Genomic DNA, 26,872 nt, shown 5'->3' with positions numbered 1-26,872 from the left:
TTAAATGGGGTTTGAATAACTGACTAGCAAAATTGTTACAAACGTTAAATAAAGGAGTGTGTACAAAGTACCTATCACAGCATCTGAAACACTCAATACCTGTTCTTCCCCTTACTCTGAAACGTGTTCATGGTTGATAGTAGAAGACCGTGAGAATATGCTCTGCCATTCACCACTCAGAAGTTTTCATTGACAGACTTAGTTAAATTATTTACAATTTAGTCCTTATAATTATGTTTGCATATCTCTTCTTCCTACTTTTTGTCAGAGATGTGATAACTTGTGACTTACCCTAACCCAAAAAGAGCTCTGGTGATGCAAATGGTTAAGCTCTCAGCTGCTGGCTGAAAGGTTGGTGGTTCGAACCTACCCAGTGGCTCCATGAAAGACCTGGCGATCTGCTTCTGGAAAGATTACAGCCAAGAAAACCTTACGGGGCAGTTCTGCATCGTCCCATGGGGTCGGTATGGTCCCGAAGTTGACTCCATGGCACCTAACAACGACCCTAACCCAACCTTAAACATGGAACTGGAAGACATCTCTGAGGCTTCACAGTCCGTCCTTATCTTTGTACAGCCCTAGATCCAACAGCCCCTAGCAATTCATATACTGGTTGTTTTGAATCTAGAAACAGGCCTATGACAATAGAGTGACAAAGATTATATAAATCACCCAGATAAAATACACTTTCCTTCAGTGTTGTCTAAGAACAGAATAGTTGCTAATTATTGACTACTTTCTCATTGACCCTCCACCGCCAGCTGTGGTTCTCTAAGCTGACAAAACAATAAATCTGGTCTGCTACACAGCTTTGTAAACAATTGGTGACCAAGTAACAATCTTTTTTGAGACTTGAGAACAGGTCCCAAACCTGACTGAGGACAGTTTCACACTTTAGATTTTTCTAGTGGTCTCTATTGCCTCTAGGAATAGGACATAATGGGGAGAGAGACCAGGAAACAGTGAAGGCTGGAATCCCCTTCAACCATATTTTTTAATTCCTTCCTGAAGTACAACATACAGAAATGCGTGTATCACAAGTACATAGACCTCAAATTTTCAAAAAAACAACATATAAGCACCCAAACAAAAAACCCAAAAAAAAAAAAAATAGAATATGGCCAACACCCCGGAAACCCCATCCCAGTCACTCACTACCCATCCACCAAGTGAAGTCATCATCCTGACTTTTTGACACTTTTTTAACTTACATACAGTAAGATTGTTCATACTATACAATTAGGAGTTTTGACACATGCTTCGAATTGTTTAACCGCTACCACAAACAAGAACACAGAACAGTTTCCAAAAAAATCCCTTCATGTTGCCCCTTTGTAGTCAATGCCTCCTCCAGTCCCCAGCCTCTGACAACCACAAATCTGTCCTCAGTGCCTATAGTTTCCCTTTTTCCCATATGTAGAATTTTAGGTGTGACTTCTTTAAACAAAATGCCTCTCAGATCCGTCCACTTTGCTGCATGTATCATTTGTTCCTTTTCATTGCTGAGTAGTATCCCTTTTCATGGATGTACCCATTCACTGGTTGAAGGACATTTGGGTGGTTTCCAGTACTTCCCACTATATTTGTGTACTTCTTTGTCCTGTGGACCTGCAGGGGCAAGGAGCAGCAACCCCTTGGAAACCAAGAAAAGGGTTTCTGATGCTGAAAGCCTTGATAGGCTCTCCTCATCAACACTGTCAGTGTTCTCACATTTGGGTGGTTTTACAAGAGACTGTCATCCTAAAACAAACCTTAAATGCAGGATAATAGATCCCACGAACCTGTTTACAGAACAAATCTGCTTAAAAGTAGGCGGCTACAAGAACGAGCAATTTACAATTCTTAGAATTTCAAACCCTCAGGAATAGCATTCAGTCAACCCAGTAGCTAGGTGTGCCAGCGACGGGTGTCAGATTCTCATTGCTGGTGTTCTCAAGGAAATACTACCATTCAGGAGGGTAGTGAAAGAAAACAGCCATTCTGAGCAATAACCTGAAAACAAGTCATTTGTTAAAGGCATGATTGTCTAAAAGCTTTCTTAAAATTTAGGAAATATTCCATGGAGACAAAGCCTTGTCTTTTTTTTTTTTTTTAATCTGGTTTGTTGAACTCCAGGCAAGGAATTGTAGTTTACTTTTCAAAATTATCAGCTACCAGCTAGCCTCTGTGCGTTTTAAATATCATTAATATTATATATGATAAACAACTGCAGTCCTGTGTGGTTAAGGAACACTTGATTCAGAACTGGCCCCCCAGATTGGTCTGACTCACGGACTTCTCTACTTGCAGATAACACACATGACCCTGTAAACCTTTTCCATTCCTATCACAGTATGACAACTTCTAATGTGTGTGTTTTCAGAAAAACCCTTATAATGGGCCACTTCTTTAAACTGGCTCTAAGTTTATTTCTCCTTTATTACTCAAAGAAGGAATAAACTCATATTGACCAAATAATTGTTCCTATTTCTGCTAATCAATGAGCAATTTTATTTCAGCATTTCTTAACTACAGTAGAAGGATTTTTTTAAACTATAGTTCATAGCAGGGAGCCCCGGTGGCACAGTGGTTACAGTGCTCGGCTGCCGTCCCAAAAAAGGTCTGAGCTATGGCTTAAGGGGACTTCTAAGTCAATTGGCAAAATAATTGTATTATGAAAACATTCTGCATCCCACTTTGAAGTATGGCATCTGGGGTCTTAAATGCTAACAAGCTGCCATCTAAGATGCATCAATTGGTCTCAACCCACCTGGATCAAAGGAGAATGAAGAACACCAAGGTCTCACGATAACTATGAGCCCAAGAGACAGAAAGGGCCACATGAACTAGAGACCTACATCATCCTGAGACCAGAAGAACTAGTTGGTGCCTGGCCACAACTGATGACTGCCCTAACAGGGAGCACAACAAAGAACCCCCAAGGGAGCAGGAGAACAGCGGGATGCAGACCCCAAATTCTCATAAAAAGACCAGACTTAATGGTCTGACTGATACTAGAAGAATCCTGGCGGTCATGGTCCCCAAACCTTCTGTTGGCCCAGGACAGGAACCATTCCCGAAGACAACTCATCAGACATGGAAGGGACTGGACAATGGGCTGGAGAGAGTTGCTGATGAAGAGTGAGCTATTTGTATCAGGAGGACACTTGAGACTGTGTTGGCATCTCTTGTCTGGAGGGGAGATAGGAGGGTAGAGAGGGTTAGAAACTGACAAAACCGTCATGAAAGGAGAGACTGGAAGGAGAGAGCAGGCTGACTCGGGGAGAGTAAGTGGGAGTATGGAGTAAGGTGTATATAAGCTTATATGTGACAGACTGACTTGATTTGTAAACTTTCACTTAAAGCACAATAAAAATTATTTAAAAAAAAAAAAAAGGTCCAAGGTTTGAACCTACAAGCCACTCTGCAGGAGGAAAAAAAAACCATTGCCATGGAGTCCATTGCGACTCACAGCGACCCTCCAGCAACCGTAGCTCTTAACCACTGTACCACTAGGGCTTCGATGTGGCGATTGCTTCTGTAAGGATTTACAGTCTTGGAAACCCTATGGGGCAGTTCTACTCTGTCCTGTCTGGTCGTATGAGTTGGAGTCAACTTGACGGCAGTAGGTTTTGGTTTTATAGTTCACGGAAGTCGGTACACAGAAGAATCAGCTGTGGGACTTAAGATATAATGAATTTTCTGATGGGAGAAGATAAAGATGAGAACAAGTGATGTCATCGTTCTTCTTTAGGCTGTCTAAAATTAGGCTCATATACCACACAGATGGAGTGGCTAAAGACAAGAAGAAGTGTGTGAAAGTCCCATATGTTCCTCACAATGAATGCCTACAAAAAGATTTTCTAAATCTTCTAAGAGGTATTGGCTCAAAAATACCTACTTCCTTCGTGATATTTAAGACCAGAAAAGGCATCTCTTGACGTTGAATCCTTTTCTCTGAAATTTCAGCGCTTGGTTCAGATCTAGTTTATCTAACATTCTTCACTTCCCTTTGCTAGGAAAGAGCTTTACAAACTTTTAAACTAGTAATGGCTGTACTCGGTAGAATATTCTCTCAGTCACCAAGCTTTAACCTTAGTGCTTTTTGCCATTTTTCTTCCCCAGTATACAGTCCATCCCCAAATACTACTGATTCTTCCTTAACGTCATGTATTTTCTTGCTGTCATTTCCTCTGTTGTCATTCTATTCCAGGTCCTTACCCGCCCCCCACCCCCACCCCCTAGGTCTGGATGATTGCGTGGCCCCTTAAATCATCTCCCCACCTCTGATCTGCTCTTTTGCTGATACAGCTGTCCACCAGATGATGTTTCCTAAAATGCAACTTGGATCATGCTTCTCCTCTCCTTCGTGGAGTCCTAGGTCCAAACTAATGAACTTGCCTTTGAAGTTTTGTCCCTGGAATGCCATATGTGGTGAAATCCTCTACTACCACCTTCCTCCCCAGCAGTAGTGCTTATTGACACCCTCTGCCATGCACATCTGGTGGCTGTTGGCCATGCGAATTTCTGCCTTGTTACCTTGCTACCTCCACCTCCTAATAGTTGTGTCCTTCCCATCAAGAGTCCCCTCATCAAAGTCCCACCTTTCTTCAGGGCACAACCTCAGTCCTTCCTCCAGAAGCCTCTCCAATTATAGCCCTGTTGCCTTCCCTCCTCTGAATCGCTGCAGTACTTATTGGGTATCTGCTTAACAGGGGCATGGGCTCTTTGTGCTGCTTTGCTCATTTTAGAAGTGCGCTTGGTCTCCGATTAGGTGGCGTTTTCCTTGTATTCCCCTGCCCCAGTGCAGTACCCGTGACGGGTGATCAGTGTATCTTCTGTGGTTCTTTTTCCAGCTCCTTCGCTCCTCCAAAAGCTGCCAACTCCTGGTTTACGTAATAGCGTGGTAAGGTCTTCACTGCTGTGGCTTTTGAAAGGGCTGAAGGCAGTTGGGGCAATGACTTCATTTGCAGATTGGTGAAGCAGAGGTGGGGGGATGGAGAAGACGGGGATGAGGGTGCATAAAAAGGTCTGACTCTAAATCTCTAAATCTGTCCTTTTTGTTTGTTTAGTCCTTTCATCTTTGGTTGCTGGTAGAATAATCTCCCCTCTTGAGCATGTTTTCTTGATTTTCGTATCAGTTTTATTTTTGCTATGTATGTATGTTTTTGGAAACCCTGGTGGCATAGTGGTTAAGTGCTACAGCTGCTAACCAAAAGGTCAACAGTTCAAATCCACCGGCCGCTCCTTTGAAACTCTATGGGACCATTCTACTCTGTACTATATGGTCACTACGAGTCGGAATCAACTTGATGGCAATGGGTTTAGTTTTTTTGGTTTTATATATGTTTTTATTATAAGTCATCTGAAGCACTCCTTGGAAGTAGCTGGGGAAAAACTAATTTCTTTAAAAGTTTAATGACAGAGCTCAAGTATAACATTCTTGATTTTACTTCTTTAATCTTTTTATACTGATTTCTAATCAAATGAAATTTAATATTCAATGAAGTCATTGGAAATTTATTAGTGCTCTAAGGCTGTAACTCCAAAGTTCATCTTTGAGCCTGTATCAGCTTCCTAGGGCTGCCAGGGCGGTTGACTTTTCCATCATGCCCCAGGCTGTAGCTTTGGGCGTCAGGGCCTCTAGAATCAAGGAGGTGGCCCTGCCCTCTTGAACCCAGAAAGTGGTGACTCCACCCCCCAGGTCTATAACCTCTGGGCCTGTGGTAGCAGGAGCAACCCTGCCAGCCTCTGTACCACCCGTGGGGTCATTCTTCCCTTTTCTTGAAGCATAACAGATGTTCACAGCCAAGTAGCTCTATCAGCCCATTTCCTAACTGTAGAATCCCAGGAGTTTGACAGACTTACTTCATTTCTACCCATTTCTCCCCTTCAGCCTAAGCTGACAGCATTTCAGCTGAAATGGTTGATTGGATTCATAAATCACACACGGAATCTCTTTAACAAACGGTTGTCCATCCACACCCCTGGTGTTGACTCCAGAGCTGGCTTTCTCAGTTTTTACAATGTGGATAGGTGAAGAATTTTCCAGACCTTCAGGTTCTGGTTCCTCTTTGCTTAAGAGTTCGTTTCTCAATTTCTCTTATGTTTATCTGCCTCTTGCATTTTACTCTAAGTAGCAAGGTGAAGCCAGGCTTCACCTTCCACACTTTCTTAGAAATCTCAGCCAGATATTCAACTTCATGACTTATAAGTTCCACTTTGCACAAAACATTAGAATGTAATTCAACCAGTTACTTGCCACTTTTAGAATAAGGTTTGCCTTTCCTCCAGTGTCCAATAATATGTTCATCATTGTTATGGATTGAATTGTGTCCCCCAAAAATGTGTGTCAACTTGTCTAGGCCATGATTCCCAGTATTGTGTGGTTATCCACCATTTTGTAATTTGATGTATTTATCCTATGTGTTGTAAATCCTAACCTCTATGGCATTAATGAGGCAGGATTGGAGGCAGATATGTTAATGAGGCAGGACATACTCTACAGGATTTGGTTATATCGTCAATTCATCTCTTTTGAGATATAAAAGAAGTGAGCAGAGAGGAGAGGGCCCTCCTACCACCAAGAATGAAAAACCAGGAGAGGAATGCATCCTTTGGACCCAGGGTGCCTGCACTGAGAAGCTCCTAGACCAGGCGAGGATTGATGACAAGGACCTTCTTCCAGAGCCAGCAGAGCAAGAAAGCCTTTCCCTGGAGCTGGCACCTGGAATTCAGACTTCTAGCCTCCTAGACCATGCGAGAATTAAACTCTCTTGTGATATTTCTGTTATAGCAGCACTAGATAACTAAGACAAGCATATTTTAAGGCCTCACTAGAAGCACATTTAATATCCACATTTCTAGCAACATTCTGTTTATGATGATATATACATTCTTTAAGATGATAAAGCTTTCTGTACAGCTCCCTCACTTCTTCCTGGTCCTTCACCAGAATCACCTGTAACATCTATAATCCTACCAACAGTCTTTTTAAGGCAATCTAGTATTTTATTATCAAGGGCCTCAAAAGTCTTTCAGCTTCTACTCATTATCCAATTCCAAAGCCACTTGCACATTTTTAGGTATTTATTACACAGTACCCCACTTCCCAGTACCAAAATCTGTATTAGTTTCCTAGAGCTGTAGAGACAATATACCACAAACTGGATGGCTTATAAGAACACAGATCTGTTGTCTCACAGTTCTAGAAGCCAGGAGTCCTAAATCAGAGTGTCAGCCATGTTGTTGCTTCTGAGGACTCTCAGGGAGAATCTGTTCACCTCTCTCTCAGCTTGTGGTGACAGCTGGCATCCTTGACATTCCAAACTCTGCCTCCATCTTCATATGTCTTTCTCTTCTTCCAGGTCTCACTCTGTATTTCTTCTTCAGTTTAATAAGGACACCACCTACATTGGATTAGGTCCCACCTTACTTCAGTATGACCTCATGTTAGTTTAACTGATGACGTCTTCAAAGACCCTATTTCCAAACAAGATCAGAGTCATAGGTTCTGGGGCTAGGACTTAAACATATCTTTTTGGTGGACACAATTCGATCCATAACAGAGCCTTCATAATCCTATATTTTAAAGTCTGGACTGAAAGGAACTTTTTCAGGAAAAGAAAACTTTTACGGTTGGATAATTATAATACTAAAGTGACCTCAGGGATGAGGACTGTGGGTTGAAGAATTACTTTACCCAAAAATGTGGGTCTTTGTCTCTACTTCCTGAGAGGTAACTTCTAAACCTTTGGAGTTTTCAGAGTGATTGTAGTGTTTTTGTTACTCATGGAGGGCTTCAGTCTTCACCTGAAAGTTTATTTTAACAAGATGACTCAGGATGAGGGCTTGTCACTGCAGAAAAATCCACCTTGTGCTTTCAGCCCAACCTCTAGGAAAGAAGGGAAGCTGGAGATTGAGTTCAATTGCTTGGCCAGTGATTAAACCAATCAATCATGCCTACTGAGACTCCAATAAAAACTCTGGACACTGAAGCTCAGCTGAGCTTCCTGGTTGGTCATAAACATCAGTACACTGGGAAGGTAAGGCGTCCTTGGGGAAAAGGAAACTGCATTGGGGACCCTCCTAGGCCTCACTGTATGCCCCTCTTCTTTATGCACGTCCTGATTCGTATTCTTTTTGTGATAATAAAACTGTAATCTTAAGTATAGAGCTTTCTTAAGTTCTGTGAGTCATTCTAGTAAATTGTCAAACCTGAGGGGATAGTAGGTTTGTAGCCACTTGGTTTTAGAAGTGTGAGTGCCCTGGGGATCCCCCAGGCTTTTGGCTAGTTCCTGAAGAGGCAGTGGGAACCTCTGAATTTGAAGCCAGTTGTTCATAAGTACAAATGACCTGAAAACCCCCAAACTTGCAGCTAGTTTCTAAAATCTTGGACCAATATGGCAGTCTGGAAGATTGTGCCCGTTAGCCTATGAGATCTGACCTAACTCTGGGCAACTAAGATTAGAAGTGAAGAACAGATACTGTATTACTGTTAGCATCAGAACAGAACTGAATTGACTGTAGAGGACTTCACTGGAATGCAGGCTTGGCTCAGCTTGGGCCCTTCCCACATCTCTTGTTTGCCATCCCCAAGGAGGAAGCATTGTCTCCCCTCCTTTTGGGATGGCCATCTTTGCATGTCCTCCCGATCTTACTCCTCATATCTTCTTCAGTTACCCGTTTTCTGTATCTTCAGTCTCCTTCCTCCATGGACTACTTGTGCTCTGACTATATGATCGAATCTCCCTATAAAAATTTCTCCTTGATCTTCAAGGGCCCGCAGACAACCCTGCTCCTCTTCCCTTCGTAGCCAAATATCTGTTATGAATTAAATTGTGTTCCCCCAAAAGATGTGTTGGAATTCTAACCTTTATGCCTGTTGAAGGAGCCCTGGTGGTGCAATGGTTAAACACACGGCTGCTAACCAAAAGGCCAACGGTTCAAATTCAACCAGTGGCTTCACAGGAGAAAAACCTGGTGATCTGCTGCCATGAAGATTAAACATGAAAAACCAAACCTGTTACTATAGAGTTGATTCTGACTCGCAGCAACTCCATAAGACAGAGTAGAACCGTCCCATAGGGTTCCCAAGGCTGTAACCTTTACAGAAGCAGAGTGCCACATCTTTCTGCAGTGGAGCAGCTGGTGGGTTTGAACCACCAACCTTTCAGTTAGCATCCAAGCGCTTAACCACTGTAGCACCGGGGGTCCTCCATAAAGATTCCATAATTAATGTAATGTAATCACCTTCCATATGCAACATAATGTTATGTAATCGATCAGTTGAAGTATACTAGTATAGGGTGGATCCAAAACCTCATCACTTCTGAGTTATATAAAGAGCAGTACAGGCACAGAGACATAAACATACACACTGGGGAAGACAGATGCCATGTGAAGATTGCAAAGAACCAAGGAACACCAGGGCTACCAACAGGGAAGGAATCATCATGGCCGAGACCCTGATTTGGACATTTCACTTCCAGAACTGTGGAATAATAGTGAAAATTCTACACACAGAGTATCACGTTGCCCAAAATAAATTTCTGTTCTTTAAAGCTGCCCACTTGTAGTAGTTGCGTTACAGCAGCTCTAGGAGACTAAGACAATCTTGGAAGAGACATTTTGTCCACTTCTCCATTCATTTATAGGAAATATTGAACTCCTACTATATTCTAGACATGATGCTAGACACCGGGAATGGTGATAGACGAGACACCACCCTGCCCTCCCAGAGCTCAGCCTCCTGGTCAGGCGTCAGAGCAGCATGGCCAAGCCTCAGCCCTTGCCATAGCACTAAACTGCTCAGACAAAGCTCTCTGGGGACCTCTTAGTCCCTAAACCCAGTGGCTCTTCTCATTCCTTACCCCTCAGCAGCATCAGACACTATTAATGATAATAACTTCCTAAAACGTAATAATTCACATTTAGAAATCATCTTCCAGGTTCAAGCCTTGAAATGAGTACAGAGAAGAATAAGCTTAGAACCTGCCTTTGAAAATTCTACACACAGAATATCACGTTGCCCAAATGAACAGTCCAGCTTCAAAGGAAAAATACTTTCAAAAAGGCAAAAAGCTTTTATTCACAAAACTTGCTCAATATGTCTATCATTTCGTTGTTCTCAGTAGACAAATTCGGATGCAGTAACCAATCAGCAAATACATGGTGAGTGATGCCAGGTGTAAGAGTGTGTCTTAGTCATTCAGTGCTGCTATAACAGAAATACCACAAGTGGGTGGCTTTAACAAAGAGAAATTTATTCTTTCACAGTCAAGTAGGCTAGAAGTCCAAAGCCAAGGTGTCAGCTCCAGGGGAAGGCTTTCTTCTCTCTGTCGACTCTGGAGGAAAATCTTTGTCATCAATCCTCCCATGGGTCTAGGAGTTTCTCTGCACAGGAGCCTCAGGTCCAAAGGACATGCTCTGCTCCCGGCACTGCTTTCTTGATGGTATGAGGTCCCCGTATCTCTCTGCTCGCTATTCTCTTTTAGATCTGAAAAGAGATTGCCTTAAGACACTATCTAATCTTGTAGATTTTATCAATATAACTGCCACTAATCCATCTCATTGCATCACAGTGATAGGATTTACAACACACAGGGAAATCACAGCAGATGACAAAATGGTAGACAGTCATACAATACTGGGAATCATGACCTAGCCAAGGTGACAGATATTTTTGGGAGACACAATTCAACTATTCTTCAGTTCCATCCTGGGCCACCCTGAGTCCTTGGAGTGCCAGAGCTGTGCCTGACAGGGCAGAGGAGAAAAGCTCTTGCCAGGCAGGGTGAAGGCAGGGCTCCCAAAACAGCACTGCTTAGGCCCCAACATCTTACCAAAGTGTTAATGAAGCCAGTTCTTTCTGTTTTCACACTCTCCCTCTAACCCCCAGGAGTCCAGGACGTGACCAGGCACAGTGAGCAAACTTTCCTCAGGCCTCTGCTCCTCCTTTTCCCTCCAATGCTGTTCTGACTCATTCCTAGCTCACTGCATCCCACCCGTTCCTCTGACATACCTAGGTGTGTCTGCACCCTGGAAATGGCAGCCTCCAGGCTCAACCTGAGGCAGAGTTCCCCATTACACACAATTATCAATTACAGGTTTGCCCTGCTATCCAAAAGTAGAGCGTTCCTATGAAACCTAAGCCAAAATGGCATTAATGCCGGGAAGCAATTACCATTAATTTATATGAGAAAAAAATTTGAGCAACCCCAGACCCAAAAAAATAACCTACCAAATCATACTAAATAACACATAAAACCTTTACGAGCTCTCTTAGGGTTTTCTGGTACCTCAGGACACATCTTGCTAACAGACGCACAAAATAACTTGAGATAAAGCACAGATGCTCACAGGCACAGTCCAAGGCTGTGGCGGATGGACGCTGAGATGGTGAGTGTGGTTCCCGCCGACGGAGCTTGGCAATGCCACTGTCACTGCCCAGGATGCGTGCTGCCTCTTTAAAGGCTCTGCAAAATACACGCTGAATGCTATCTCCACTATTGACTTTTTTTTCATAGAAGTGAAAAACCCCTTGGATTTCTTTTGGTTATTGAAAATAATGTAGGTCTTTCATAAAAGCGAAGGGACGTAAAGTGAACTTTCGAAAAGCGAGGGATACCCGTATGTCCATGTCAAGGCCAGGCAGAGGGTCCTGATGTGGAAGCCTCTGGAGCTATGAGACAGCAAGTCCCCAGATGAGTCACAGTGAGGAACGACCCCAGGAGATAAGGGAAGGGCCTGGTTGTGAAAGATGTCACCCAAGCTCTTAGGTTGTGGCTGTTCTGACTCCTTATCAGTGTCACCTGGAGTTTTGCCAAAGGCACGATTTAGTCAATGAACACAGTTACCTTTTGGTTGCTTCTGGAGTCTGCCAAAACGAGCCTTTATCCTCATGGCCAGGAAGGTGAAGCTTGCTAAGGACACTTCTAGTTATTTCATCCTCCAATTCCGACTCAACAGCAGTGGGTTTGGTTAAGATAGGTGTGCCTGCCATGGCCCTTCTGGCAGGGCCATCTGCTAGTTTATATGGCAGCTTTGTACAGGTTAGAAAGAGGTGCTCGCTCCACCCTACAGCCCCAGCTGGGGATGGAGAAACAGCTGCCACTGTGCACACCCCCTCTGATTGCCCAGAGCAGACAGCTACGGGAGAAAAAACAGCCTGTCAGAGCCGTGATGACCTACCTTTTCCATATGGGGAAACCTAGTGGGGAAGGAACTTGCCCAAAGTCACACAGGGAGCCAGTGATAGCAAGACACTGGAGCCCAGGTCCCTGAAGCCCAGCCATATTCCTTCCATTAACCCGCTCTGAGTGTGGCAAGCAGGGGCTCCAGGGCCCAATTGGAGGAGCCAGGGCTTCGTTCCCAGGGGAGCAGAGCAGTCTCAGGGGATGACAAACTCAGATGCAGTAGTCCCAGTGTTCTTATCGCACGGGTCCTCTAGCCTGGCGAGGACAGGGTCTCATTTCTGGGTACCGATGAGGGGGTGGTGACAAAAAGTGAGGCTATAAACAGAGGCAGACAACTGAGTAACAATTTCTTCAGTCTAGCCCCCAGGCCCCACCCCCCCACACACAGGGAACTGCAGCTCTGGTCTGGCTAGATCAGTGGTTCTCAAACTGTACTGTGCACCAGAATCAAAACCGCATATTGCTGGGCCTCACCCACAGAGTTTCTTCGACAGTGTGTCTGCCGTGGGGACCAAGAATTTGCAATTCCAGCTCGATTCGACGGCACTGGGTTGCTGGGTTAGCAAGTCCCCAGGTGATGCTGATACCGCTGGTCCAGGGACCACGCTTTGATAAAAACTGGCCTCGAAAATTGACAATGCCTCCTTTCCTCCCTCACCTTCTACGTGCCCATCTTCCTCAACTCTCCCTCTTCGTCCTTTTCTTCTCTGCTTCCTCCTCCTTCCACTCTTTGGTCCTCTTCCCATCTTCCAAAGCATGATAGGACAGGCCAGCTCGGCTAAACACTAAAACTTCGGCCTGGGCAAGTCCTTGTCCTCTACAGATCCAGGAGAAGCCGAGCCTGGACTGTGAGGTTCCTCCCACTGCTGCTCCCCACCTGGGCGGTATCTAACTGGGTTCAGATCTGTATCCCCAGATTTTTACATGCTGGAAAGGAAGCTCGTGAAAAAATTAGATGACCTTCCAGAGTCCCACCAATTCGGACTCTGGAATTTTGACCTCTTCTTCCTCCCAAATATCTGAGTTTTCCCTCTCCAGAGGGACATAGTATTTGGGGTCTTTCTAGGGCAAGTGGAGGGGAGGATGCTCTGAAATGCGGGGCAGATTGTTAAGAGGCGAGAGCCTCGGAAGAGCCGTGAGGGGTCCCAGCAGAAAGGACTCTGAGCTGAGGGAATCGGGCCCTAAAAAGTAGGTACCTGCCTCTCCGGGAGAGGACCGCTGAGTGTGTCCGGGTCCCCGCCGCTGTAACCGACCCCTCGGCGGCCGAGGCTCCAGCAGGGGGCGCCAGCGCGGAGGCCAAGGCCAGGCTGGTCAGCTCAGGTGTCCAGTCCCCGGCGGGGTGCGCCCTAGGGGCGTGGACACCGCCCAGGCACTTCCTGCGCGCACTTAAGTAGCTGCGGGCCAGTGTGAGGGAAGGCGGGAGGACGTCCGCTGCTGCTGACCCATTCGGACCCGGACCCGGACCCGAACCCTGCCCAGCCAGCCCTAGACGGCGCCATGCGGGACCCGAGCGCGGCCCTGTGGTTGTTCCTGACTCTGCGCACTGGTGAGGAACTGGGCGCTGGGGCGGGGGCCCTGGAGCTCTCCACCCCCCGGTCCCGGGGGCCGGGAAGTGTGTCCTGAGCTCGCGCCTCGGGCAGGGAGGGGAAGGGAGAGAGTCGTGAGGACGGTGGCGGGAATGACACTAAGCGGGGCCGACCAGGATGTCAGGAGGTGCGACTCGCAGGCGCAGTCAGGAGGGCTTCTTGGAGGAGGCAGCATTGAGCCAGAACTTGAGAAGTGGAGTTTCTGACGGGCCAGGGTGAGACAGAAGCGTGGTGTCCTTGGCGTGGTGCGGACGCTTGGTGTGGTCCGTTGCGTAGACTCTCTTGGGCTGGAAGCCCGAGGGGGGTGTGGGGGCCCGAGCAGCTTTACTGCTCCCGAGCCCTCTCTGGGGAGAAAGGCGGATAGGGTTCGCCGGGCTTGCAGGAGAAGATTCGGAAGGACCGGGGTGGCGGGGGACTAGAATGCGGCCCCGGAGACCGCTCCGAGGCGCCCTGGTGTTGCAGGGGTGGGGTAGAGCACGCAGACTCGCTCAGCACCACCTGCTCCCAGGAGAGTCAGGGCCGGGGGAGCTGGGACGTGAGGCGGGATCCTGGGGAGCGGCTCACAGGGACTGCAGGCGGCAATCACGTGGCTTGGCTGAGGGGAAGAGGGTTCCCATGACCACACTGATCACAGGTGGTGCATTCATTCTTTGTCATAATAAAAAACAAACCCACCACCCTGCGGCCCGAGCCCTGCAGCACCCCGCCGCCATGGTGCCTTCTTTGTGGACTGGAGAGGGAGCAGTTCCACTTTCCAGGGTTCCACCTGGGGCTAGCGGTGGAGGAACCTGCACCTTGGGGAGGGAGTGGGGAGCTCAGGCTGCCATGGGAGGACCACCTGGTCCAAGTCCACCCTCAGCACCCCCTGTGGAACGGGAACTGGTCCCAAAGCTGCGCATTAGGGAGTCTGGGCCTCTTTGCCATCCCTGGCTGGGGCAGGGTGAGCGGTATATTGCTCAGGTCTGCAAAGTCATCAGCCCTGGGAGTTCTGCACCCTTCTGCTGGGCCTCCAGGCTGGGAGTTCTCTGGGACTCTGACCTGGGCAGATCACGGGACCCAAGTGGGTCCCAACCAGCAGAAGGGCAGAAGCAAAAATCCATGGAAGACCTATGTGTCTTAGACACTAGGTAGGTTTACTTACAACACAGAGATGGGTTTTCTGGTCCAGCTTTCTCAGATAAGAAACAGGCTCAGAGAGGTCACCAGCTGGGGGAGCAGGAAGTTGACCCTCCCCCCTGCCCCAGCTGCTGAGTCTGCAGCCTCCCCTCCTTAGCAGCAGCCTGGTGCTGGGCCCACTGAAGGTGGGTTTGCAGCCGGCATAATCACAGACACTCTAAGAGGATGCAAGACTCCTCACCACAATGGCCCCTGGTCTCAGTCTCAGGGTTACAGGCCATGAGGAGGGCCCAGGACACTGCTGTGTGAGGGAGCCTGGTCTAGCAGGTAGGGACATGAAGAGCCAGATTCTCCAGCCAAGGCACCTTCCACCCAGGTGACGAGGGCTAGAGGTAGCTGAGCTGCTACCCTGGGAGACCCTCCCTCTGTAAAGGCCCAGGGTCTGGACCACCCCATCTGCCAAGGCCTGTCCCTAATGAGGAGGCCCTGAACCCAGGGACATCCATGACCCCACACACAGATTTGCCAAGAGCTCAGCCCTTTCCCTGTCTCTGTGACAGCTCTTTGTGCCCCGGTCCCTGGTGGGACGGCAGGGGGCGTTGTGAAGGACTGGTTGTAAGCCCTGATGGGGTCCTGTGGAGCCACTGGCACACAGCAGAATCCAGACCTCACCCCCATAGTGGCAGCCATGGGCTCAGGATGCCAGGGAGACTGGGAGCTGGGCCTCACTCTCCCTCATCGCTGCCCCCAGCACTCGGTGGGATGGAGGTGCGGTGGTGCACCACCTCGGACCCCGAGCAGCAGAAATGCAGTGACATGAGCAAAGCCTTCCGGGAAGCGGGCATCCAGCCCTCCCTCCTCTGCGTCCAGGGCGTCTCAGCTGACCACTGCGTCCAGCTCATCACGGTGAGTCCTCTCCCTTCCGCCCTGCCTCCGCCGCCACCGCCAACCCAGACAAGAGGGCTCTGACTCAGGAAGGCACGTACAACAGTCTCATTCACTGGGAAGGGCCGCCGCTGTCCCCCTGCCAGGGCTGGCCGATAGGATCTCCTGAGTTCCCAGCAACAAGGGCCAGCTTGTTCCTGAAGGGGCCCAGGCCAGGCGGTGGGAGGCCTCAGGCAAGGCTGCTACTCAGATGGGTGCCAATGGGGAAAGGTGTCTGAGAGGTAGGTTTTCTACCACAAGGGCCCTGCTAGAGGGGGACACGACCCACCTCATGGAGGGGCAGCAGACAGCAGTGACCCTTTAGTGGCCTGTGGTGGTTACCCGCTCTGCCATGGGATTTTCCAGAACAACGCTTGTTTGGTTTCTGAGGAAGGAGGGGCAGGGGCTAGAGGACCTGAGTGGGGAAGTAGGTATGATCTTCAAGGCTGGACTTTACTGGCAGGACAAGGTATGAAGGGAAGTCCTAGGAGACCTGGGTTTTCATTTCAGCTTGATCCTGACCTGCTCCAAAACCAATCATGTGGCCAGGGCCGTGGAGCAGACTCACTCTGAGGGCAGAAACCAGTTGTATTGAACTGTACTTCTATCCACGGACCCCACAACACACTGATAGAACAATGTCATTTGTGTTTAAAAATAAAAGGAAGAAAACTAAAGAGGACATTATGGGATTCAGTATACATAGACTATCTTAGAGAGAAAACCCAAGAAACTAGTTAGCTGTGGTGGTTTCAGGAAGCAGAGGACTGAGCAACTGGGCACAGTGAGGGAGACACATTTCCATACATACCATTTTGTACTATGGTCATTTGTAGTGTGTATATCTATTACTAAGCCAGTGCCTGTTGTGTCAATTTCAACTCATGGCGACCCCACGTGTGTCAGAGTAAAACTGTGCTCCATAGGGTTTGTAATGGCTGATCTTTTGACAGTAGATTGCCAGGCCTTTCTTCCAAGGCACTTCTGGATGGACTCAAACTACCAACCTTTTGGTTAGCAGCTGAGCACATTAACCATTTTTACCACCCTGTAAAATAAATCATTAATATTTTTTTAAAATAACATAATTAGAAAAACAAAGTTAGTCGTTGGCCCAGGAGAGCTGTCACTTTGGGTATAGTGAAGGAAGAGATTCCTGGGCCCTGGGAGTAGGTGGGCGGTGAGGGGCCTTCAAGCATCCTGGGAATCATGGCTGAGTAAAGACAGGAATCCTTGGCAAATTGTCCAAGTGTAGGCCCCTAGCTTTTCAAGGGGCCTCGGCAGACTGGTGGGCATCCCTGAGCCCCTCACCAAGTGGCGAGCCTGGGCTGGGCAGGATTGACCCATGTGTTCCCACTAGGCCCAGGAGGCCGATGCCATCACTCTGGATGGAGGAGCCATTTATGAGGCAGGGAAGGAGCACGGCCTGAAGCCCGTGGTAGGCGAAGTATATGATCAAGGTAAGAGGGCAGGGAGGGAGGGGTGATGGGAGGAGACAGGAACCCCCCACCCACCCAGTCTGTCCTTCCTGGGCCGACCTCAGCTGCAGGGCTAGCCAGCACCCCTGTCCACAGAGCAGTCCTGGAGTTCCTGGGCCAGACTAACCCTATGAGGCTCACCAAGCTTCTCTCAAACATCCCAGGGACAGGAACACCAAAGACACAGAACGCTGAACCAAGTCTGTCTTGGGTATGGGAAGCCCAGCAGCACTCTAACTTTTGCCCATTGTGCTCTTACTGAGGGGCTCTCCCATACCCTGTGCTGTAGTGTTGGGCATGGAGTCAAATACGTAATTTCCTGGAGTGAATAAGGTGGCGAGAAAGCCCAGCTCAGAGCAAACATTGGTACCGCATCTTAGTTTTCTAGGGCTGCCATAGAAAAACGCCATAAAAGGGGTGGCTGTGAAGAACAGAAATTTAATTTCTCGTAGTTCTGGAGGCTGGAAGTTCAAATTCAGGGCATTGGCAGGGCCGTGCTCTCTAGGGGAGGATCCTTCCTTGTCCCTCCCAGCTTCTGTAGCCCTGGGCATTTCTTGGCGTTCCTTGGCTTGTAGAGGGTTCTTTCCCCTGCGTGTGACTCTGTTTCCGAGACAGTCCTTCTCTTTTACAAGCTGCCCTCAGAAGGGATTGCTTCATTAACTGATAACACCTGCAAAGAAGAACCCTATTTCCCCAAACAAGGTCACATTCATTGGTGCAGGGGTTAGAACTTCAACAAATCACATCTTTTTGGAGGACACAATTCAATTCATCACATACCCCTCAGTCAGAATCAGCATGGAGTGGGGCTAGGGCCAGGGGCAGAGGTGGCGGCCAAAAGCTGCAGAGCTCAGCTGACCAGGAACAAATCCTACCTCCGCCCCTTCCTGGTCCTGTGACCTCAAACAACCTCTCCTTGATAACTGCACTATAAGGTGAGATGATGATCCTGTCCTGTCATACAGATTACACAAGCCAGTGTGTGTAGTGCCCCTCACACATGGTTATTACTCGGGGAACATGAGTTCCTTTGCCCAATCCCTGCACTTCACACCAGCCATGCCTCCAGCTCAGGCTGCCCCCTCAGGGTTTCTGCATGTCCAATCCCTATTGCTCTTTTACCAAAGGAGCTCAATTCTCACCTCCTCCAAGGAGCCTCCCCTGATTCCTTCCACCCTTGCAAAGAGCCTCTCCGTGTTCCCGGAGCACTGCCTACTCCCACCTGCCTCTACCAAGGCTCTGTCCCCTTCTCTCTTGTTTCCTTTGCCCCTCACTACAGTGAGCCCCCTGAGGAGGGACTAGGTCCCCATCCGTGTACACCCTGTGGTTCCCAGCACAGGGTCTCGCTTGGAGAAAGCATTGGCTGAGAACTTGTTGAATGAATGTCGGAAGACACCGGGTGACAGGCTAGGATAGTAAAACCCTGCAAACCAGCCAGCCTTTCCCCTCAAAGCCGGAAACAGCCCTGCATCGTAAGTCCCAAACACAGCTCTCCCGCCTTAATCAGTTCAACAGATATATACAGCACCTACTGCACACCAGTCAGAGGCATGAAGAAGTGAGCAAAGGAGGGTCCGTTCCTGCCCTCAAAGAGTAGGCGTCAAACAGTAAACAAACACATAAAAATATAGTCACAAATGTGGTGGGCGCTATGAAGCAAATGAATTAAGGGCCTCAAGGGAGAGAATAACAGGGAGTGGGGAGACGTACTGAAAAAGAGCTCACAAGAGGGCTTCTCTGAGGAGGTGACATTTCAGTTGAGGATTAGCCAGGCAAAGAACAGGGGAGGAGTGTTGCAAGGCGGGGAAGAGTTGGTGTTTTCAAGGAATTAAAAGGAGCGCTGTAGGTGAGTCAGAGAGTAGAACAGGCCAAGCTGCTTGGGTTGGCAGGGGCTGAACTCAGGTGTACAGGAAATAACAGTGTCTCAGTTTTCTAGAACTCAACTTCATTCCAATTAAGGACATCCCACCTGCAAGTGTAGCAAGACCAGGGCAGTAACGGTGTGTGTGTGTGTGTGTGTGTGTGTGTGTGTGTGTGTGGCAGGGAGGACCCTCTGGTCTTCAGTCCCCATAGATGAGTCGTCTGTGTCTTTATATGGTCCCTGCCGGGCCACACTTGGTCCAGAGGGGTCTTCCTCCAGCCTGTAGACCCCTGCCCACCCACATGTACCTGCAGCCATCCAGGTTCCTGAAAGATTTGGGACCACAGAGTTCTCTGTCTCTCCTTCCACCCGCAGCCCAGGGAATTCCATTTTTCCAATCTGGGGGAAGCCCCCACCCTGCTTTCCTCTGCTCCTTCCAACCACTCTTCCCAGAAATCCCTCCACTATTCCCCCAAGCCCTCTAAGCTCTCCTAAGGCTCTAGGCTTTTGGAAAGCAAAAGACCTGCTGGCTACTTCTGCCTTCTTTCCAGCTACAGAGCACGTATTTAGACCCAGCTAAGTGCCAGCTGGCTTGGGAAGGAAAAAGGGAAATTAATGAATGAATTAATATCTCAGGATGTTATCTACCACTTGAGGCTGGAGGTTGTCAAGGTCTTGTGATTGCACCCTCTTGCTCTCAGTACCTAGACATCATGCACATATACTCCTATACACCTGTGCACAAATGTGTACACACGTGCACACACACAGCATGTGTACACCTGTGCACAAACCTACACACAGCATGTATAGACACGTACACACACAGCATGTATACACACATGCACACCCAGCATGTGTACACACATACACATATGGCACGTGTACACACGTGCACACACGGCATGTGTACACACACAGCGTATGTACACATGTGCATGAACACACACAGCATGCATACACACAGGCACACATACGGCTTGTTACACATGTGCACACAGGGCATGTGTATACACGTGCACGCACACACACAACATGTGTACACACACACGGCATGTTACACACATGCACACACAGCACGCATACACACGTGCACACACAGCATGTGCACACACACACGCATACACGGCACGTGCACATTCTTCTCCACAGCCTGCCCCAGACTGGGTCACAGGCTCCCTCACTCACCTCTTCTCCTTCCAGAGGTGGGCACCTCGTATTATGCCGTGGCTGTGGTCAAGAGAAGCTCCCATGTGACCATCAACACCCTGAAAGGAGTGAAGTCCTGCCACACGGGCATCAACCGGACGGTGGGCTGGAATGTGCCTGTGGGCTACCTGGTGGAGAGCGGTCGCCTCTCGGTGATGGGCTGTGATGTGCTCAAAGGTGAGGCCCTGGCCGGACAGGGATACTTCCCCAAGGCAGGTGGTGCCCCTCCAGCAGCTCTGGTCTCCCCTCTCCTCTCCCTCCCTCTGGCCTCACTTTCATCTTGTACTTCCTTGAGCAAAGTCCCAGCCCCCCAGGGAGCCTCCCTTGGCAAACAGTGGTATCCCTCCCTTCTCTCTTTGGGCCTGGTCCTCCTTGTGTTGCCACCATTTGAGTTTCTGGCTGGCTGGCCTCCAGGGCACATGGCTCTCGCTCACTCGTCGCATGTCCTACAGGACGCAGCCAGGCGCAGGGTTCAGCCATGGTGCGGAGATGGCGAGCCTCCAAGGAAAGGCCCTCACCTGATGTAGACCTTGCGTAGATCGCTATTTCCAGCTTTACCGGATCAGGAACTATTTTTTGAGGACCCAAACAAGCTGCTGACTTGCACCAGAAGCTCACAAGTGGCTAATCAGAGACTAGACTGTCCCCTGATAGACTGATTTGTAGACAGAAAGCTGGGGCAGGGGGCAGCACGTACTTCCTGGGACATAGGGCAAGAGTGGTCAGCAGAGGTGGCTGAGAATGAAGCAGCGAGAGTGGAGGGAATAAGGTGAAGCCCTGAGGATGGCTAGCTAAGGTCCCAGAGCCCCGTTCCGGAGGCCGGGGTGCTTACAACCTGGGCAGAAACCCTGCTTCTCACCTTAGGGCATCTTTTCCTGGCTCGCAGCCAACCACCAGCTTGTGCCAGTCTCCCTCCGCGTGATATGGCAACAGGGCAGCACGTGACACATGACAACCACATGCTCCCCCTGCCCTCCTGGGATGCCCCCTTACGTGGAGTCTGGGTGTCCCCAAATCCCTTGTCCATGTGTGTGCTGCACCAGGTTAGCTCCGCAGGTGACATGGTTCCAGGGTGAGGGTGGGGGCAGGGGCAGGTGGAGAGCACAGCGGTCTCTTAAGGCTCAGGCTTTACTGACGCACAGACACGGATTTAAACCCTGGCTCAGCCATGACCTGCCATGAGATAGGTTATGATACCTTATTGAACTTGAGTTTCCTTGTGTGTAAAATGGGAAAATTAATGCTTACCTTACGGTGATGGAAGGGTGTGGGGCTGAGGTCACTCACAGTCTCAGCTCAAGGCACAGTACCGTACGTGCTCAGTACAGGGAGGCTGTTGTATGAATTCAGCCTCCCTACCTCCTTGTTCTCGGTGGACACCTCCCTGTCGTGCATCCACACACATGCGTACATGCACACATAGGCACACATATGCACACAGGCACACACAAACACATGCACACATGCCCACAGGCACACACATGCGCACAGGCACACACATGCACATGCAAACACATGCACACATAAGTGAACATATACACACTTGCGTGCACATACATGCATGTGTGTACATATGAACACATGAGCGGATGCACACACTGCCCCCGTACAGCCCAAACAGCTGGTTTCAGAGGCACTAAACCCAACCAGTCGTGGAAACCGTCACAAACCACGAGAGCCTGGAAGCCACGTCCTCTCAGGGTGGCCAGGTGTAGTGGCTGACTCACTCACCTGGCGCATTTATTAAATTCCTACTGCCCTGGGGGGTTACCAAAAGAAGACCAAGAAAGGAAGCAAGCTGGATGAGAAGAGAGGCGTGATTGGCTCCGGTGCAGAGCCCGCGTCTGGCTCATCGTCCACAGCACGAAGTCGTCCTAAGCACAGGCCAAATATTTGCCAAGGGAGTGGACCCCAGGCCTCGGACCTGGCGGGGAACCTAACTCCTTCCTTGTCAGCAGATCCTGGCCTTCACCACTTCCTCCACTTTTGTCTCCTGCCCGGCTTCTGAAAGTGCCATCTATCAAATTAATTATGCTCATTGAGTCAGCATTTCTTTCCCCACTTTCATTAACGACACATAACTGACTTTGAAATGAAACCACCATGAGAACAGTGTTTAGCTGATATTTAGTTGGTCTATGTGGCCATTAAAGGAGCCCTGGTGGCACAGTGATTAAAGTGCTTGGCTGCCAACCAAAAGCAGCAGTTTAGAACCTACCAGCTGCTCCACGGGAGAAGGATGTGGCAGTCTGCTTCTGTAAAGGTTTACAGCCTTGGAAACACTGTGGGGCAGTTCAACTCTGTCCTATAGGGTTGCTATGAGCCGGAATCAACTTGACAGCTGTGAGGTTTGGTGTGTGGCCATTTATGGGTTAATGTTTTATTGCCCTGAGCCATTTTTAGATAAAAACAGTCACTCCCAGGCCCCTGTTGCTACTTGTGTGGGCTCAGTTGGGGAATCACAGATCTGATCCAGTTTTCCAGCTTGAAGCTAGAAGGTGAGCGGAGTCTCAGAGAGGTCTGGACCAGGCCTCTGCGGGGCCCAGTGGAGTCAACCTGAGCCCTCACCGTCTAAACTGGGGAATGGGTGGGGTTTGACTGACCTCTCTCTGCTCCTTCCTGCAGCGGTCAGTGACTATTTTGGGGGCAGCTGCGTCCCTGGGGCAGGAGAGACCAGTTACTCCGAGTCCCTCTGCCGCCTGTGTCGGGGTGACGCCGCTGGGGAGGGCGTGTGTGACAAGAGCCCCCTGGAGAGATACTACGACTACAGTGGGGCCTTCCGGTGAGAGGACTGGGGAGAGGGCTGCTGGGGCCGAGAGGCTGAGTCAGGGGAGAGACACTGAAGCCACCAAGAGCCAGGAAAAAACACCTTCCCACGGAGAGGCCACCAAAGGGGAAGTGGCCACGCCGGCTGCCTCTCGTCAAAGCATCCTTTATAAACTTCATGTGTCTTGGTTAGTTTAAAAACATCAAGCAGGACTATGCCAGACTAGATTTGCTCATAAAATCAACATGTTTGGTATATTTAGAGAGGTGTGGCCTCAGAGAGAAGAAAACGGAAAAAGCAGCCTTCTCCCACTCCCATGTCCCCATACTGGTGTCAGACCAGCAGTGAGGGGTGGGGTTCGGGTGGCAGGGACCCCCAGCCCAGCCTTGTCTCTGCCCCTGGTTCGGTCAGCAATTTAGACAAGCTCTCCTGGATCCAGGAGAATTCCTGATCAAATTCCATGGGCCCCAGGTGAGGAAAGGTGTGCATGGGGTCTCGCCTCAGCCCTCTACCCACCAGGCCTCAGTGCTCCCATCTGGAAGGGACAGCCTGCCTGAGCCCCACAGAGGGAAGAATTGGTTCTCAGTCCCTCCCAATGGAAAACAACCCCCTGCCTGTCCCACCTCCTGTGTTCCCCCTGATGGTTTCCCTTGGGTCCAATCCCTGCCTGTGTGCTGGGGTGTGGGTGTTGTCAGGTAGCCCACCTCCTCCCTCAAGGGGCTGTAGTATACAGAGAATACATAAAAGTCATATCTTTCCACTCAGGGTTTTTGGTCTATCAGGAAAACATCTTCTAGTCCAATCCCCTGCCTCAGGGTAGTCATCTTCAAAGCACCTGAGTGTTAAGGCTGCTGATGACAGCAGCGGTTCCATGAGTGCCCACTCCATGCAGCCCGGGGTAGGCAGTGCAGGATCTCACAGAACCTCTCATCCTCACGGCGGCCCTGGGGAAGCTGCTCTGGCATCCCCATTGTACAGATGAGGACTCGGAGGCTACAAAGGGTACACCACTTGGCAAAGCCCCGTAGCCAACAAGCCAGGGAGCAAAGCCAGGACTGCATGCCTGTGAAGCCCCAGCTCTTTCCCTGCCCCTTGTCACCACCCACAGTCCTGGCCAGACCTCCTGAAGGGGGAGATGAGCAGGCGTGAGGGGCTCTAGGGGAGCTCGGCCCCACCCAGGCTCCCTGGCTTCCCTTGCACAGGTGCCTGGCTGAAGGGGCAGGGGACGTGGCCTTCGTGAAGCACAGCACAGTGCTGGAAAACACTGACGGTGAGTGAGGAGGGAGAGGGAGGAGGCCGTCTGCCACATCACTCTCCTTAATGGATGAGGCGGGTCCCCCAGGTGACAGGGCGGGAATTCAGTGATGCTTGGAATTCTCTGGGTGACCCCGTCTGCAAAAAGGGTGAGGTGGGTCTCCCTCATGGACTTCAAACTCAGGTACCTCAGTTATCTGTGGAATGGGGGCTAGGCGAGCGGTTCTGCCCAGTACCCAACCTGAGATCCTGTTTCCGCTCGAGGACTAAAACCATCTGCAGTCAAGTTGACTCCGACTCGTGGGGAGCCCCTGCGTGTCACAGGAGAACCGTACTCCACAGGGTTTTCCATGGCTGATTTTTCGAAAGTGGATCTCCAGGCTCTTCTTCCCAGGCACCTCTGTGTAGACTCAAGTTGCCAGCCTTTTGGTGGTTGGCAGCCCAGCACTCAACCATTTGTGCTACCCAAGGACTTCACTTGAAGACAGGGTTCTCTTATTAAAAAAAAAAAAATCGTTTGTAGACCTTAGCATAGATCTCATCTGTGATCCCTTCCTGACAAGTTTCTCCTACTTGAAGGACCCATCCCTTATCCTGGACAAGTCTTATTAAAACTATCCCAGAAAGATGGCAGCCTTCCCCTTTCTAAAAACAATCTTCACCAGGAAGACCTCTTTTGCTGTTACGCGTTGATTAGTTATATCATTACAGAGCCCTGGTGGCACAGTGGTTAAGAGCTCGGCTGCTAACCAAAAGGTCGGCAGTTTGAATCCACCAGCTGCTCCTTGGAAACCCAGTTTGGTTTTGGTTTGGTTGTGGAGACTTCCTTTGCTATCATGCATTGATTCATTATATCATTATCACTTAATTTTTTTTTTTTTTGAAAAATAAAACTTTAGAAAAGTTGCAAGAAGAGTTCAGAGAACTCCCATATATTTGTACCCAGATTCTAATTTTTAACATTTTGCCACATTTGATTTATCATCCTTTCTATACATGTGTGGGCGTTTTTGGAACCATCTGAAGTACACTTGCCTACGTCAGTCCCCTTTAATCCTTCAGCATGTATGGCTTTAAGAACAAGGAGTTGTGTTTAGCCACGTACACTTATCAAGTTCAGGAAATGTAACGTTGATACAGTATTATTTAATCTACGCTCCACATTCCAAGTTCATTCCCAATTCTGACCTTAATAGCAATTTTTTTTTTTCAGGTCCAGGATCTAATCTACAAACCTACATGGTATTTAGCTCTTATGTCTCATTAGTCTCCTTAGAGCAGTTTTTTATCTTCATTTTTTATGACATTGTCATTTTTTAAGAATACAGGCTCAGTTATTTCATAGAATGTCCTTCAATTTGTATTTGCCTGATAATATATATATTTTTTATATACACCAAAGTTCTATGAGCTTTGCCAAAACATACGTGTGTTGGTGGTGTGTGACCGTAACGCGCCAAGATACATAATAGACCCTTCAGCCCCCAAAATTCCCTCCTGCCTCCTTTATAGTCAATTCCTCCTCTCACCCCCTCCCTGCCAACTGCCGATCAGACTTTTGTCTCTAATTTTACCTACTGCAGAACATCTGATCGTTGGCTTTTCTTTTTAATCATGGTCTTTTTTATTCATCATTGCCTTTTAAGTCAGAATGCCCATCATGTAGTCTGACCTTCATGGAGGCAAAAAACATGAAAAGATTTGAAAAAGAGAGAAAAAATGATCTACAGCAGAGTAGAGCTGAGCTGCCCGTCGAGGAGAGCTATCTTCCAAAACTGGGCTGCCCTGAACTTAGGCCCCAAGATGATTTACGCAAAAGAGAATTTGGAAGGTGGGGAAAGAAGAAGGATGTATTGGATTAGATCAGCTTTAAGTTTTGATTATAATCTAAGGAAATAATTTTCTAAAAAGGATTACCTTTATGCAAAAAGATTGACGAGAGTGAAATTGACATAAATGTCTGAAGTTGTAAAGTAGTATAATTTCAGCTATCCATAGCAAGGAGTAAAAGGAATAAAAAAAAATTCTGAAATTCTGAAAGGATGCATTTGTGTCAAGGGAAGGCCGAATGATACACCTCAGTGTTCTCAACAAAGGATTTGCAGTAGTTTAAAAATAGAGAAAAGTTGGAAGAGGGAAGAATTGCACTGAGTAATTGTTAAGTGCTTGCTATAAATGATCACAGAGCCATTAAAAATGACCTTTCTGGAGTTTTCCAAACTGTTACTCTCTTGTTTTTAAATAGCTTTGGAGTGAACAAAGTTTACATGGTCCCACAAATCTTTCCCCCTCCTATTTCCTAGCAGAAGCTTCCCCCCATTTTAAGATTCAAAAGTCATAAAAACATTATTATGTCATATGTTTTATTAAATGTTTAATTACAGTCCTTATTACTAGTCTTCTTAATATTCCTATTTGGTGTCAATAGTCACACTTTAAATAAATTTTGTTTTCTATTAAGAAATGTATGAGTTTTATGAAGTGTCTAATAGTGTAGGAAA

The 26,872-nt window shown here is 48.5% G+C and overlaps 1 protein-coding gene across 1 annotated transcript in view; it reads left to right on the top strand.

Moving 5' to 3' along the window:
• The first annotated feature begins 13,567 nt into the window (after positions 1 to 13,567).
• The window catches only part of MELTF (melanotransferrin), a 31,889-nt gene continuing 18,584 nt past the window's right edge, over positions 13,568 to 26,872 (top strand). The window contains exons 1-6 of the mRNA XM_049879762.1: positions 13,568 to 13,722; positions 15,630 to 15,784; positions 17,163 to 17,262; positions 20,345 to 20,527; positions 22,976 to 23,132; positions 24,320 to 24,387. Of these exons, the coding sequence (XP_049735719.1) occupies positions 13,674 to 13,722; positions 15,630 to 15,784; positions 17,163 to 17,262; positions 20,345 to 20,527; positions 22,976 to 23,132; positions 24,320 to 24,387 (712 nt within the window). The 5' untranslated portion in view covers positions 13,568 to 13,673. The remainder of the gene's footprint in view (positions 13,723 to 15,629; positions 15,785 to 17,162; positions 17,263 to 20,344; positions 20,528 to 22,975; positions 23,133 to 24,319; positions 24,388 to 26,872) is intronic.

The sequence above is a fragment of the Elephas maximus genome, chromosome 1 (genome assembly GCF_024166365.1).
Source record: "Elephas maximus indicus isolate mEleMax1 chromosome 1, mEleMax1 primary haplotype, whole genome shotgun sequence".
NCBI classification, from domain to species: domain Eukaryota; kingdom Metazoa; phylum Chordata; class Mammalia; order Proboscidea; family Elephantidae; genus Elephas; species Elephas maximus.
The sequence above is the reverse complement of the archived record's forward strand: the minus strand, read 5'-3'. Positions and strand labels throughout refer to the sequence as shown.